The sequence below is a fragment of the Pseudopodoces humilis genome, chromosome 18 (assembly GCF_049639895.1).
Source record: "Pseudopodoces humilis isolate 2021_Gansu_Grassland_sample_001 chromosome 18, ASM4963989v1, whole genome shotgun sequence".
Taxonomy (NCBI): domain Eukaryota; kingdom Metazoa; phylum Chordata; class Aves; order Passeriformes; family Paridae; genus Pseudopodoces; species Pseudopodoces humilis.
In genome coordinates, this window is record NC_142217.1 from 1,498,383 (window position 1) to 1,514,156 (window position 15,774).

The 15,774-nt window shown below is 50.9% G+C and overlaps 2 protein-coding genes across 2 annotated transcripts in view; one reads left to right on the forward strand and one right to left on the reverse strand.

Annotated features, from left to right (window-relative positions):
* Positions 1 to 5,943, reverse strand: part of SYMPK (symplekin scaffold protein) — a 25,437-nt gene extending 19,494 nt beyond the window's left edge. The window contains exon 1 of the mRNA XM_088064255.1: positions 5,839 to 5,943. Within this exon, the coding sequence (XP_087920381.1) occupies positions 5,839 to 5,943 (105 nt within the window). The remainder of the gene's footprint in view (positions 1 to 5,838) is intronic.
* A 55-nt stretch (positions 5,944 to 5,998) lies between these two features.
* RABGGTA (Rab geranylgeranyltransferase subunit alpha) lies at positions 5,999 to 15,774 on the forward strand. The gene is made up of 11 exons (XM_088063838.1): positions 5,999 to 6,028; positions 6,122 to 6,158; positions 7,724 to 7,822; positions 9,193 to 9,311; positions 11,408 to 11,574; positions 13,049 to 13,237; positions 14,305 to 14,388; positions 14,474 to 14,556; positions 15,285 to 15,386; positions 15,527 to 15,623; positions 15,707 to 15,774. Exons 2-11 carry the CDS (start codon positions 6,156 to 6,158, stop codon positions 15,760 to 15,762), a joined length of 999 nt encoding a protein of 332 aa, XP_087919964.1. The 5' UTR covers positions 5,999 to 6,028; positions 6,122 to 6,155; the 3' UTR covers positions 15,763 to 15,774.

Here is a 15,774-nt window from a genome sequence, read left to right on the forward strand (position 1 = left end):
GGAAAAAGAAGGGATGGGCAGTGTCTGAAGGCTGCAGGGACAGAGCTATCTACAGGCAGGGGGAGAGGGCTGAAGCTACACGAGCTTCCCACAGGCTCAGCTGTGCCAGTCATCAGCGGTGCCTGGAGCTCCAGCTGGTGTCTTCTGGTCTCAGCGTAGTCTCATCTTCCATGGCATCTTATACGAAGACTGGTTCTCCTAAGCCAGTAGACAAGCGTAGCTCCGCAGCTCTTTTAGAGAATATCTCTCGAAGATCTGTGCTCCTCTGAGAAGGGTTGTCATCTCTCCTCAGGGTTTGAAGTGCTGGAAGAGAGGGGAACAGAGCCACGATCAGAGCCCGGATCTGTGGGAATCCTAGGAGAAAGTCCTGCCTGGGCCATCCCAGCCTGAGCTTACTGTGGCCACAGGAGTTAAGGGGCCAGCACGGTCATGGATGGTCGTTGATGGTCACTGAGGGTCACTGATGGTCGTTGATGGTTGTTGATGATCGTGGATGGTCATTGATGGTCACGGATGGTTGTTGATGGTCATGGATGGTCATGGATGGTCATGGATGGTTGTTGATGATCATGGATGGTCATGGATGGTCATTGATGGTCATGGATGGTCATGGATGGTTGTTGATGATCATGGATGGTCATGGATGGTCATGGATTGTCGTTGATGGTCATGGATGGTTGTTGATGGTCACTGACGGTTGTTGATGGTCATGAATGGTCATTGATGGTCATGGATGGTCACGGATGGACATGGATGGTCAATGATGGTTGTTGATGGTCACTGATGGTCTCTGAGGGTCGTTGATGGTAACGGATGGTTGTCGATGGTCATGGATGGTCATGGATGATCATGGATGGTCATGGATGGTCATTGATGGTCATGGATGGTCATGGATGGTTGTTGATGATCATGGATGGTCATGGATGGTCATGGATTGTCATTGATGGTCATGGATGGTCATGGATTGTTGTTGATGGTCATGGATGGTCATGGATGGTCATGGATGGTCATGGATGGTCATGGATTGTCATGGATGGTCATGGATGGTCATGGATTGTCATGGATGGTCATGGATGGTTGTTGATGGTCACTGACGGTTGTTGATGGTCATGAATGGTCATTGATGGTCATGGATGGTTGCTGATGGTCATGGATGGTCAATGATGGTTGTTGATGGTCACTGATGGTCATGGAGGGTCACGGATGGTCATGGATGATCATGGATGGTCATGGATGGTCACTGATGGTCATGGATGGTCATGGATGGTCATGGATGGTCATGGATTGTCATGGATGGTCATGGATGGTTGTTGATGGTCAATGATGGTCTCTGATGGTCGTTGATGGTAACGGATGGTTGTTGATGGTCACTGATGGTCATGGAGGGTCATGGATTGTTGTTGATGGTCACTGATGGTCATTGATGGTCATGGATGGTCATGGATGGTCATGGATGGTTGTTGATGGTCAATGATGGTCTCTGATGGTCGTTGATGGTCACGGATGGTTGTTGATGGTCATGGATGGTCATGGATGATCATGGATGGTCATGGATTGTTGTTGATGGTCATGGATGGTTGTTGATGGTCACTGACGGTTGTTGATGGTCATGAATGGTCATTGATGGTCATGGATGGTTGTTGATGGTCACTGATGGTCATTGATGGTCATGGATGGTCACGGATGGTCATGGATGGTCAATGATGGTTGTTGATGGTCACTGATGGTCATGGAGGGTCATGGATGGTCACTGATGGTCACTGATGGTCATTGATGGTCACTGATGGTCATGGATGGTCACTGATGGTCATTGATGGTCACTGATGGTCATTGATGGTCATTGATGGTCACTGATGGTCACTGATGGTCACTGATTGTCATGGATGATCATGGATGGCCAGTGATGGTCGTTGACAGTTACTGATGGTCGTGGATGGTCACTGACAGTCATGGATGGTTATGCATGGTCATGGATGGTCACTGATGGTTGTTGATGGTCATGGATGGTCATTGATGGTTGTTGATGGTCACTGATGGTCACTGATGGTCATTGATGGTCACTGATGGTCATTGATGGTCATGGATGGTTATGGATGGTCACTGATGGTCATGAATTGTTGTTGATAGTCACTGATGGCCGTTGAAAGTTACTGATGGTCATGGATGGTCACTGATGGTCATTGATGGTCATGGATGGTCATGGATGGTCACTGATGGTCGTTGATGGTCGTTGATGGTCATGGATGATCATGGATGGTTGTTGATGGTCAATGATGGTCTCTGATGGTCGTTGATGGTCACGGATGGTTGTTGATGGTCATGGATGGTCGTTGATGGTTGTTGATGATCATGGATGGTCATTGATGGTCACGGATGGTCATGGATGATCATGGATGGTCATGGATTGTCATTGATGGTCATTGATGGTCATGGATTGTCGTTGATGGTCATGGATGGTTGTTGATGGTCAATGATGGTCTCTGATGGTCGTTGATGGTAACGGATGGTTGTCGATGGTCATGGATGATCATGGATGGTCATGGATGGTCATGGAGGGTCATGGATGGTCACTGATGGTCACTGATGGTCATTGATGGTCACTGATGGTCATTGATGGTCACTGATGGTCATGGATGGTCACTGATGGTCATGGATGATCATGGATGGTCACTGATGGTCATTGATGGTCACTGATGGTCATTGATGGTCATTGATGGTCACTGATGGTCATGGATGGTCACTGATTGTCATGGATGATCATGGATGGCCAGTGATGGTCGTTGATGGTCACTGATGGCTGTTGACAGTTACTGATGGTCGTGGATGGTCACTGACGGTCATGGATGGTTATGCATGGTCATGGATGGTCATGGATGGTCACTGATGGTTGTTGATGGTCATGGATGGTCATTGATGGTCATGGATGGTTGTTGATGGTCACTGATGGTTGCTGATGGTTGCTGATGGTCATGGATGGTCACTGATGGTCTTTGATGGTCATGGATGGTCATTGATGGTCATGGATGGTCACTGATGGTTGTTGATGGTCATGGATGGTCATTGATGGTCATGGATGGTCACTGATGGTTGTTGATGGTCATGGATGGTCATTGATGGTCATGGATGGTTGTTGATGGTCACTGATGGATGCTGATGGTTGCTGATGGTCATGGATGGTCACTGATGGTCTTTGATGGTCATTGATGGTCACTGATGGTCATTGATGGTCACTGATTGTCATGGATGATCATGGATGGCCAGTGATGGTCGTTGATAGTCACAGATGGCCGTTGAAAGTTACTGATGGTCGTGGATGGTCATTGATGGTCACTGACGGTCATTGATGGTCATGGATGGTCACTGATGGTTGTTGATGGTCATGGATGGTCACTGATGGTCATGGATGGTCATTGATGGTCATGGATGGCCAGTGATGGTCGTTGATAGTCACAGATGGCCATTGAAAGTTACTGATGGTCATGGATGGTCACTGACGGTCATTGATGGTCATGGATGGTCACTGATGGTTGTTGATGGTCATGGATGGTCACTGATGGTCATGGATGGTCATTGATGGTCATGGATGGTCACTGATGGTTGTTGATGGTCATGGATGGTCACTGATGGTCATGGATGGTCATTGATGGTCATGGATGGTCACTGATGGTCATGGATGGTCACTGATGGTCATTGATGATCATGGATGGTAGTTGATGGTCACTGATGGTTACTGATGGTTGCTGATGGTCATGGATGGTCATTGATGGTCTTTGATGGTCATTGATGATCACTGATGGTCACTGATGGTCATGAATGGTCATTGATGATCATGGATGGTAGTTGATGGTTATGGATGTCCAGTGATGGTCATTGGTGGTCATTGATGGTCGTTGATGGTCACTGATGGTTGTTGATGGTCACTGATGGTCATGGATGGTCATGGATGGTCATTGATGGTTGTTGATGGTCATGGATGGTCATTCATGGTCATTCATGGTCATTGATGGTCACTGATGGTCACTGATGGTCATTGATGGTCATGGATGTTCATGGATGGTCATGGATGTCCAGTGATGGTCATTGATGGTCACTGATGGTCACTGATGGTCATTGATGGTCATGGATGTTCATGGATGGTCATGGATGTCCAGTGATGGTCATTGATGGTCACTGATGGTCATGGATGGTCATTGATGGTCATTCATGTCCCACTGAGTGTCCAGTGATGGTCAAGAGCTTTCATCCTCCTGGTGTCCAGTGGTGGCCATCAAGAACTCTTCTCTTTGGGGTGTCCAGTGATGGTCAAGCTCCTTTCTCCCCTGGGTGTCCAGCGTTGCTCAGGAACTTTTGTACTCCTGGTGTCCAGCGGTGGCCAAAGATTTTGTCCACCCAGTGTCCAGTGTTGGTGGCCGAGGGCCTTTGTCCTCCTGGTGTCCAGTGGTCACTGAGAGCTCTTCTCTGGTTGTCCAGTGGTGGTCAAGAGCTTTTGTCCTCCTGGTGTCCAGTGCTGGTGGCAAAGACCTTTTGGTCTCTGGGTGTCCACTCATGGCCTGGAGCCTTCATCTCCTGGTGTCCACTCCTGGTCTGGAGCCTTCATCTCCTGGTGTCCACTCCTGGTCTGGAGCCTTCATCTCCTGGTGTCCACTCCTGGTCTGGAGCCTTCATCTCCTGGTGTCCACTCCTGGTCTGGAGCCTTCATCTCCTGGTGTCCACTCCTGGTCTGGAGCCTTCATCTCCTGGTGTCCACTCACTGTCCAGAGCCTTCATCTCCTGGTGTCCACTCCTGGTCTGGAGCCTTCGTCCTCCTGGTGTCCACTCACTGGAGCCTTCATCTCCTGGTGTCCACTCACTGTCCAGAGCCTTCATCTCCTGGTGTCCACTCCTGGTCTGGAGCCTTCATCTCCTGGTGTCCACTCCTGGTCTGGAGCCTTCATCCTCCTGGTGTCCACTCACTGTCCAGAGCCTTCATCTCCTGGTGTCCACTCATGGTCCGGAGCCTTCGTCCTCCTGGTGTCCACTCACTGTCCAGAGCCTTCATCTCCTGGTGTCCACTCACTGTCCAGAGCCTTCATCTCCTGGTGTCCACTCCTGGTCTGGAGCCTTCATCTCCTGGTGTCCACTCCTGGTCCGGAGCCTTCATCCTCCTGGTGTCTGGTGGTGTCTGGTGGTGGCCGAGCGTGATGGACGTCCCCAGGACCTTCTCCAGGTGGTTCCAGAATTTTCCAGCTGTTTCTGGGTGGTTTCCAGGTGTTCTCCAGATGTTCCCAGGTGTTCCCCAGGTGCTTCCAGGTGTTTTTAGATGTTCTCCAGATGCTTTCAGGTGTTTCCAGGTGATTCCAGATGATTTCCAGGTGTTTTTAGATGTTCTCCAGATGTTTTCAGGTGTTTCTGGCTGTTTCCAGGTGTTTCCGTGTGATTCTGGATGGTTTCCAGATGTTCCCAGCTGTTCTCAGGTGTTTCCAGGTGTTTTTTTATGTTTTCTAGATCTTTCCCGAGTGGTTTTAGATGTTTTCTGGGTGTTCCCAGGTGTTTCCAGGTTATTCCAGGTGTTCCCAGGTGTTTCCAGGTGCTTCCAGGTGTTTTTCGATGCTTCCCAGGTGTTCCCAGGTGTTTTTAGATGTCCTCCAGATGTTTTCACGTATTTCCGGGTAATTCCGAGTGTTTTCCAGGTGTTTCCAGGTGTTCCCTGCCGTTCCTAGGTGATTCCAGCCGTTCCCAGGTGTTCCCAGGTGTTTCCAGGTGTTTCCAGGTGTTTTCCAGGTGTTCCCCGGTCCCAAATCCCCTCCCTCAGCAGCTTCCGCCACACCGCCGCAAAGCGCGGCGCCGCCGCGTCGCAACTGCTCCCGCCCGCCGTGCCACGCCGCCGTAAAGCGAGCCTTTCGCGACAGCGTGGCGCCGCCATCGCGCCTCGGTGTATCCCGTCACCCCCCGCGGCGCCGCCATCGCGCCTCGGTGTATCCCGTCACCCCCCGCGGCGCCGCCATTCCCGGCAGCCCCCGCGCCGCCCTCAGCAGCCGCCGCCGCTCCGGTGAGTCCCGGGAGCGCGGGAAGGGCCGGGGAAGGGGGGGAGATCCCACCGGGAGCTCACCGGGAGCGCGCTGAGCCGCGGTGCCGCCCGCAGGTCCCGGATCCCGCCCCCGCGCCCGCCGGAGGAAATGGTGAGGGAACGGCTCCCCCCCCCTCCCCCCCCCCCCCCCCCCCCCCCCCGCGGGAATGGAACCGGCCGGGCCCGGAGCTCCCCCTCCCCCCCCCCCCGCGGGAATGGAACCGGCCGGGCCCGGAGCTCCCCCGCCCCCCCCAGTCCATCCCAGTTCATCCCAGTCCATCCCAGTTCATCCCAGTTCATCCCAGTTCATCCCAGTTCATCCCAGTTCAGTCCCAGTTCAATCCCAGTCCATCCCAGTTCATCCCAGTTCAATCCCAGTTCATCCCAGTTCAATCCCAGTTCAATCCCAGTTCAATCCCAGTTCAATCCCAGTCCATCCCAGTTCATCCCAGTTCAATCCCAGTTCATCCCAGTTCAATCCCAGTTCAATCCCAGTTCAATCCCAGTTCAATCCCAGTTCATCCCAGTTCATCCCAGTCCATCCCAGTTCAATCCCAGTTCAATCCCAGTTCATCCCAGTTCATCCCAGTCCATCCCAGTTCATCCCAGTTCATCCCAGTATAAACCAGTTCCCTCCCAGTCCATCCCATTTCCCAGTCCCAGTGCTCCCAGCCCCTCCCAGTTCAATCCCAGTTCCCTCCCAGTATAAACCAGTCCCTCCCAGTTCCCTCCCAGTTCATCCCAGTTCATCCCAGTATGTCCCAGTCCCTTCCCAGTCCCCTCCCAGTATGTCCCAGTATGTCCCAGTCCCTCCCAGTATGTCCCAGTCCATCCCAGTCCCTCCCAGTCCCTCCCAGTCCATCCCAGTCCATCCCAGTCCCTCCCAGTCCCTCCCAGTCCCTCCCAGTCCATCCCAGTCCCCTCCCAGTATGTCCCAGTATGTCCCTGTCCCTCCCAGTTCCCCTCCCAGTCCCTCCCAGTATAAACCAGTCCATCCCAGTCCATCCCAGTCCATCCCAGTATGTCCCAGTCCATCCCAGTCCATCCCAGTCCATCCCAGTCCCCTCCCAGTATGTCCCAGTATGTCCCAGTCCCCTCCCAGTCCCTCCCAGTTTGTCCCAGTCCCCTCCCAGTCCCTCCCAGTCCCTCCCAGTCCATCCCAGTTTGTCCCAGTATGTCCCAGTCCCTCCCAGTCCATCCCAGTCCCCTCCCAGTCCATCCCAGTCCCCTCCCAGTATGTCCCAGTCCCTCCCAGTCCATCCCAGTCCCCTCCCAGTTCCCTCCCAGTATGGCCCAGTCCCTCCCAGTCCATCCCAGTCCCCTCCCAGTCCCTCCCAGTATGGCCCAGTCCCTCCCAGTATGTCCCAGTCCATCCCAGTTCCCTCCCAGTCCCTCCCAGTCCATCCCAGTCCCCTCCCAGTCCCCTCCTAGTCCCTCCCAGTATGTCCCAGTCCATCCCAGTTCCCTCCCAGTCCCTCCCAGTATGTCCCAGTCCATCCCAGTTCCCTCCCAGTCCCTCCCAGTATGTCCCAGTCTCTCCCAGTCCCTCCCAGTCCCCTCCCAGTCCCTCCCAGTATGTCCCAGTCCCTCCCAGTCCCTCCCAGTCCCTCCCAGTCCCTCCCAGTCCCTCCCAGTCCCTCCCAGTATGTCCCAGTCCATCCCAGTTCCCTGTCCCAGCACGGGCGGCTCAAGCTCCGCCCCCCGGACGCGGCGCGGCGCCGGCAGCGGGAGGAGAAACTGAGGCACTACCGGGAGGCCATGGACGCCTTACTGGGGGTACTGGTTTGTACTGGTTTATACTGGGAGGGGACTGGGAGGGGACTGGGAGGGACTGGGATGAACTGGGATGAACTGGGATGAACTGGGAGGGGATTAAAGGGTTAAAAAGAGGGAGGAATCGGGGTTGAAGGGAGATTTTTATACTGGTTTATACTGGTTTATACTGGTTTTGTACTGTTTTGTACTGGTTTATACTGGTTTTGTACTGGTTTGTACTGGTTTATACTGGTTTTGTACTGGTTTATACTGGTTTTGTACTGGTTTATACTGGTTTTGTACTGGTTTGTACTGGTTTCTACTGGGAAGCACTGGGAGGGGACTGGGACGAACTGGGAGGGAACTGGAGGGGACTGGGAGGTCACTGGGCCATACTGGTTTATACTGGGAGGGAACTGGTTTATACTGGGACTTACTGGTTTGAACTGGGAAGTCCCTGGGTGGGGGTTCCTGGCTTATACTGGGAGGGCACTGGGATTTACTGGTTTGGACTGGTTTGGACTGGTTTATACTGGTTTAAACTGGTTTAAACTGGTTTATACTGTTTTATACTGGTTTGGACTGGTTTATACTGGTTGGGCTGGTTTATACTGGTCCATACTGGTCCATACTGGTTTTTACTGGTTTATACTGGTTCAAACTGTTTTATACTGGTTTAAACTGGTTTATACTGGTTTATACTGGTTTATACTGGTTTATACTGGTTTATACTGGTTTATACTGGTTTATACTGGTTTATACTGGTTTATACTGGTTTATACTGGTCTATACTGGTTTATACTGGTTTATGCTGGTTCAAACTGGTCTATACTGGTTTATACCGGTTTATACTGGTTTATACTGGTCCATACTGGTCCATACTGGTCCATACCGGTTTATACTGGTCCATACCGGTTTATACTGGTCCATACTGGTCCATAATGGTCCATACTGGTTTATACTGGTCCATACCGGTTTATACTGGTCCATACTGGTTTATACTGGTCCATACCAGTTTATACTGGTCCATACCGGTTTATACTGGTCCATACTGGTTTATACTGGTCCATACCAGTTTATACTGGTCCATACCAGTTTATACTGGTCCATACTGGTTTATACTGGTCCATACCGGTTTATACTGGTCCATACCGGTTTATACTGGTCCATACCGGTTTATACTGGTCCATACTGGTCCATACTGGTCCATACCGGTTTATACTGGTCCATACTGGTTTATACTGGTCCATACTGGTCCATACTGGTCCATACCGGTTTATACTGGTCCATACCGGTTTATACTGGTCCATACCGATTTATACTGGTCCATACTGGTTTATACTGGTCCATACCGGTTTATACTGGTCCATACTGGTTTATACTGGTCCCAGCAGGGGGCGCCGCCCGCCCAGGTTCTCTCCCTGAGCGCCGCAGTCCTGGCGGCCAATCCCGACGTGGGCACCTGCTGGAACCTGCGGAGACGCGCACTGGGAGCACTGGGAGGGGACTGGTGCGTACTGGTTTGTACTGGTTTGTACTGGTTTATACTGGTTTATACTGGTTTGGACTGGGAGGGGCTGGGAGGGCACTGGTTTGGACTGGTTTGGACTGGGAGGGTGCTGGGAGGGGTCTGGAGAGGGTAAGAAAGGGTTAAAAGGGAGTTTGGGGTTACTGGTCTATACTGGTTTATACTGGTTTATACTGGGAGGGCACTGGGAAGGGTTAAAGGCGGGCTGGGAGAGCTCTTACTGGTCTATACTGGTTTATACTGGTTTATACTGGTTTTTACCGTTTTTTTCTATTTTTTCCTGCTTTTTACCGCTCATACTGGTCCATACTGGTCCATACTGGTTCATACTGGTCCATACTGGTCCATACTGGTCCATACTGGTTTATACTGGTCCATACTGGTCCATACTGGTTCATACTGGTCCATACTGGTCCATACTGGTTTGTACTGGTTTTTACCCTTTTTTTGTTCTTTTTTCTGCTTTTTCCCACCCATACTGGTTCATACTGGTTTATACTGGTCCATACTGGTCTATAATAATTTCTACCAGTTTGCCTCACACTTTTCTTACTGGTTTTTACTGGTTTTTACTGGTTTTTACTGGTTTTTACTGGTTTTTACTGGTTTTTACCTTTTTTTCCTACTTTTTCCCACCCACACCGGTCCATACTGGTCCATACTGGTCCATACTGGTTTCTACTGGTTTCTACTGGTTTCTACTGTTTTTTACCATTTTTTACTGGTTTTTACTGCTTTTTACCACTCACACTGGTCCATACTGGTTTATACTGGTTTATACTGGTTTTTAACTCTCTCTACCACTATGATTTATACTGGTTTATACTGGTTTTTACTGGTTTATAACTCTCTCTACCAGTATGATTTACACTGGTTTATACTGGTTTTTACTGGTTTATACTGGTTTTTACCATTTTTTACGGTTTTTTACTGCTTTTTCCCGCCCATACCGGTCCATACTGGTCTATACTGGTTTATACTGGTTTATACTGGTTTATACTGGTTTATACTGGTTTATAACTCTCTCTACCAGTATGATTTACCCTGGTTTATACTGGTTTTTACTGGTTTATACTGGTTTTTGCCATTTTTAATGGTTTTTTACTGCTTTTTCCCAGCCATACCGGTCCATACTGGTCTATACTGGTTTATACTGGTTTATACTGGTTTATACTGGTTTATAACACTCTCTACCACTATGATTTACACTGGTTAATACTGGTTTATACTGGTTTATACTGGTTTATAACTCTCTCTACCACTATGATTTACACTGGTTTATACTGGTTTTTACTGCTTTATACTGGTTTTTACCATTTTTTACGGTTTTTTACTGCTTTTTCCCGCCCATACCGGTCCATACTGGTTTATACTGGTTTATACTGGTTTATACTGGTTCATACTGGTTTATAAGTCTCTCTACCAGTATGATTTACCCTGGTTTATACTGGTTTTTACTGGTTTATACTGGTTTTTACCATTTTTTACTGTTTTTTACTGCTTTTTCCCACCCATACTGGTTTATACTGGTTTATACTGGTTCATACTGGTTTATACTGGTTTATACTGGTTTATACTGGTTTATAACTCTCTCTACCAGTATGATTTACACTGGTTTATACTGGTTTTTACTGGTTTATACTGGTTTTTACCATTTTTTACTGTTTTTTACTGCTTTTTCCCACCCATACCGGTCCATACTGGTCTATACTGGTTTATACTGGTTCATACTGGTTTATACTGGTTTATAACTCTCTCTACCAGTATGATTTACACTGGTTTATACTGGTTTTTACTGGTTTATACTGGTTTTTACCATTTTTTACTGTTTTTTACTGCTTTTTTCCACCCATACCGGTCCATACTGGTCTGTACCGGTTTATACTGGTTTATACTGGTTCATACTGGTTTATACTGGTTTATAACTCTCTCTACCAGTATGATTTACACTGGTTTATACTGGTTTTTACTGGTTTATACTGGTTTTTACCATTTTTTACTGTTTTTTACTGCTTTTTTCCACCCATACCGGTCCATACTGGTCTATACTGGTTTATACTGGTCCATACTGGTTTCAGGGTGCCCTCGGAGCTGGCGTTCGTGGGGCAGTGCCTGGGGGTGAACCCCAAATCCTACGGGGCGTGGCACCACCGGAGCTGGGTGCTGGCGCGCGCCGCGGCGCCCCCTGCTGGCCGGGAGGACCTGGCGCTGTGCGAGCGCCTCCTGGCGGCCGACTCGCGCAACTGTGAGTGTTCCTACTGGTTTGGACTGGTTTATACTGGTTTGGACTGGTTTGGGGTGGGTGGGTTGGGTGGTAAAGAGAATTGGGTTTAAATGGTGGAAATTCAAGGTAAAATCCCGGGAATTCGCCCCAAAATCGGCCCCAGATCCCTTCAAAACTCCCAGAATTCCCAAAAATCTACTCCAAGTATCCCAAAATTCCCCAAAAACTCCAGAATTCACCCCAAAATCGTCCCCAGATCCCCTCAAAACCCCCAGAATTCCCAAAATCCCATCCCAAATATCCCAGAATTCCCAAAAAATCTGACCTGGATACCCCAAAATTGCCCAAAATTCCCCAAATTCAACCCAAAATCCCCCAAAATCTCCAGAATTCACCCCAAAACTGGCCCCAGATCCCCCCCAAACCTCCAGAAACAGTCCTTACTGGTTTATGCTGGTCCATACTGGTTTATACTGGTCCATACTGGTTTATGCTGGTCCGTACTGGTCCATACTGGTCCATACTGGTTTATACTGGTCCATACCGGTCCATACTGGTCCATACTGGTTTATACTGCTTTATACTGGTCCATACTGGTCCGTACTGGTTTATACTGGTTTATACTGGTCCGTACTGGTTCATACTGGTCCATACTGGTCCATACTGGTCCATACTGGTCCATACCAGCTTATACCGGTCTATACCGGTTTATACTGGTTCATACTGGTCCATACCGTTCCATACCGTTCCATACCAGTCCATACTGGTCCATACTGGTCCATACTGGTCCATGCTTGTTTATACTGGTCCATAACGTTCCATACCATTCCATACCAGTCCACACTGGTCCATACCGGTTTATACTGGTTTATACTGGTTTATAATGGTCCATACCGGTCCATACTGGTTTATACCGTTCCATACCATTCCATACCGGTCCATACCGGTCCATACTGGTCCATACTGGTCCGTACCGGTCCATACTGGTCCATACTGGTCCGTACCGGTCCGTACCAGTCTATACTGGTCCATACTGGTCTGTACTGGTCCGTACTGTTCCGTACCGTTCCATACCGGTCCGTACTGGTCCATACTGGTCCATACTGGTCCATACTGGTCCGTACCGTTCCGTACCGTTCCATACCGGTCCGTACCGGTCCATACCGGTCCGTACCGTTCCATACCGGTCCGTACCGGTCCATACTGGTCCGTACCGTTCCATACCGGTCCGTAGCGGTCCATACTGGTCCATACTGGTCCATACTGGTCCATACTGGTCCGTACCGGTCCATACCGGTCCGTACTGTTCCATACCGGTCCGTACCGGTCCATACTGGTCCATACTGGTCCGTACTGATCCATACCGGTCCATAGCGGTCCATACTGGTCCGTACCGTTCCGTACCGGTCCCTACCGGTCCGTAGCGGTCCATACTGGTCCATACTGGTTTATACTGGTCCATACTGGTCCATACTGGTCTGTGCTGCCCCCGCAGTCCACGCCTGGGATCACCGGCGGGCCGTGGCTCGTGACCCCGAGGCCGAGCTCGCCTTCACCGGGAGCCTCCTGAGCCGCGACTTCTCCAACTTCTCTGCCTGGCACCAGCGGCTGCGGCTGCTGGCGCCCGCCAGGGAGCGCGGCGGCGCCGGGGCCGGGGCGCTGCCGCCCGCAAAGCTCAGGGAAGGTGAGAGATTCCCGGGGAAAATTCCCGCCGTTCCCAGGTAGTCCCGGAAAGTTTGGAATGCAGGCCGTGGGGTGCTGGCGGTTTCCAATGGGTAGACCTGGTGTCCCGTTTATCCTATTGACTTTAATGGGTAGACCTGGTGTCCCGTTTATCCTATTGACTTTAATGGGTAGACCTGGTGTCCTGAAATTCCCCTTGGTTTCAATGGGTACACCTGGTATCCCATTTTTCCCATTGAATTCAATGGGTAGACCTGGTGTCCCTAAAACCCCATTGATTTCAATGGGTAGACATGGTGTCCTTGAGTTCCCATTCACTTCAATGGGTAGACCTGGTGTCCTCAAATTCCTATTGATTTCAATGGGTAGACTTGGTGTCCTTGAGTTCCCATTGACTTAAATGGGTAGACCTGGTGTCCTAAAATTCCCTTTGTTTTCAATGGGTAGACCTGGTGTCCCGAAATTCCTATTGGTTTCAATGGGTAGACCTGGTGTCCCATTTTTCCCATTGAATTCAATGGGTAGACCTGGTGTCCCTAAAACCCCATTGATTTCAACGGGTAGACCTGGTGTCCCAAAATTCCCCTTGTTTTCAATAGGTAGACCTGATGTCCCAAAGTTCCCATTGAATTCAATGGGTAGACCTGGTGTCCTAAAATTCCCTTTGTTTTCAATGGGTAGACCTGGTGTCCTGAAATTCCCATTGACTTTAATGGGTAGACCTGGTGTCCTGAAATTCCCATTGACTTTAATGGGTAGACTTGGTGTCCCCATGATTCCCATTGGTTTCAATGGGTAGACCTGCTGTCCCAAGAATTCCCATTGGTTTCCATGGGTAGACCTGGTGTCCCTACAGTTCCCATTGGTTTTAATGGGGGTAGACCTGGTGTCCAAGCATTCCCCATTTGTTTCAATGGGTGTACCTGATGCCCCTCAATGCCCATTGGTTTTAACGGGTAGATTTGGTGTCCCTAAAACCCCCACTGCCTTTCCTGGGGTGGACTTGAACTCCTGCACACCTGGGTGCCCCCCTGAGATTTTGGGGTGCCCCTTTTTTCCCCCCCCCAGAGCTGGAGCTGGTGCAGAACGCCGTCTTCACCGACCCCACGGACCAAAGCGCCTGGGTGTACCTGCGCTGCATCCTCTCCCGAGGTAACTCGGGGCTCCCTCCCAGCCCTGGGGCCCTCAGCTGGAGTTTTGGGGTGCCCCCCCTGAATGTTGGGGTGTCCCCCGACAGCCCCCCCGCCGCCGAGGGTCATCTGTGTCCACATCGACCGAGAGGACGCGACGGTGGCCGTCATCTTCTCCCGGCCTGTCGGGGTGAGTGGGGACCCCTGGGAACCCCAAAAACCACCTGGATACACCTGGGTACCCCCCAAAATCACCTGGATACACCTGGGTACCCCTCAGACACCTGAAATCCCCAAAACCCCGGGGTACCCCCAAAAAAATCCTTTGGATCCCCCCCAAACTTCTGCTCTGGAATTGCCATTGCTTTGATGGGTAGACCTGGTGTCCCATTTATCCCATTGCTTTCAATGGGTAGACCTGATGTGCCATTTATCCCATTGCTTTCAATGGGTAGACCTGATGTCCCATTTATCCCATTGACTTCAATGGGTAGACCTGGTGTCCCTCAATCCCCATTGACTTCAATGGGTAGACCTGGTGTCCCTCAATCCCCATTGACTTCAATGGGTAGACCTGGTGTCCCTCAATCCCCATTGACTTCAATGGGTAGACCTGGTGTCCCTCAATCCCCATTGACTTCCAATGGGTAGACCTGGTGTCCCTAAAACCCCATTGACTTCAATGGGTAGACCTGGTGTCCCTCAATCCCCATTGACTTCAATGGGTAGACCTGGTGTCCCTAAAACCCCATTGACTTCAATGGGTAGACCTGGTGTCCCTCAATCCCCATTGACTTCAATGGGTAGACCTGATGTCCCGAAATGTTTTGGGGCTAAAAAAGCCAATTTTGAGGCTGGAAATTCCCAGTTTTTGGTGGGAAAATCCCCTAAATTTGCATCTTTTCTCCCCTCCCACAGGTGAACCCGGAGTGCCCGGAGCTGACGGCGACTCTGGACGGCTCCGCCCTGACCGAGCCCTGGCGCTCGGGGGAGGGGCGGCCACGCCCCAGCCACACCTGGGTATCCTTGCCCTAAAAATACAGGAGGGCGTGGCTGGGGGTGGGCGTGGCTCAGAGGGGTGGGCGTGGCTCAGAGGGGTGGGCGTGGCTCGGAGGGGTGGGCGTGGCCATCCCCGGGCACACCTTGACAGGTGACATCAGCTCTGTGCCCTCCCTGCCCTACCCAGCGATCACCCCGCCCACCTGGAGGTCACCTGGGCTCCTGACTCCACCCCCCGTGACGTCAGGCTGCTGCCAGGTGAGGCCACGCCCCCCTCTGACCCCGCCCACTCCCGGCCACGCCCTTTCCTCACCTGGCCACGCCCCTTTTCTCTCTCCCAGGTGAGGCTCAGGCTTGCTGGCAGGAGCCAATTGTAGAGCGGGAGCTTTTCTGGTGAGCCACGCCCCTT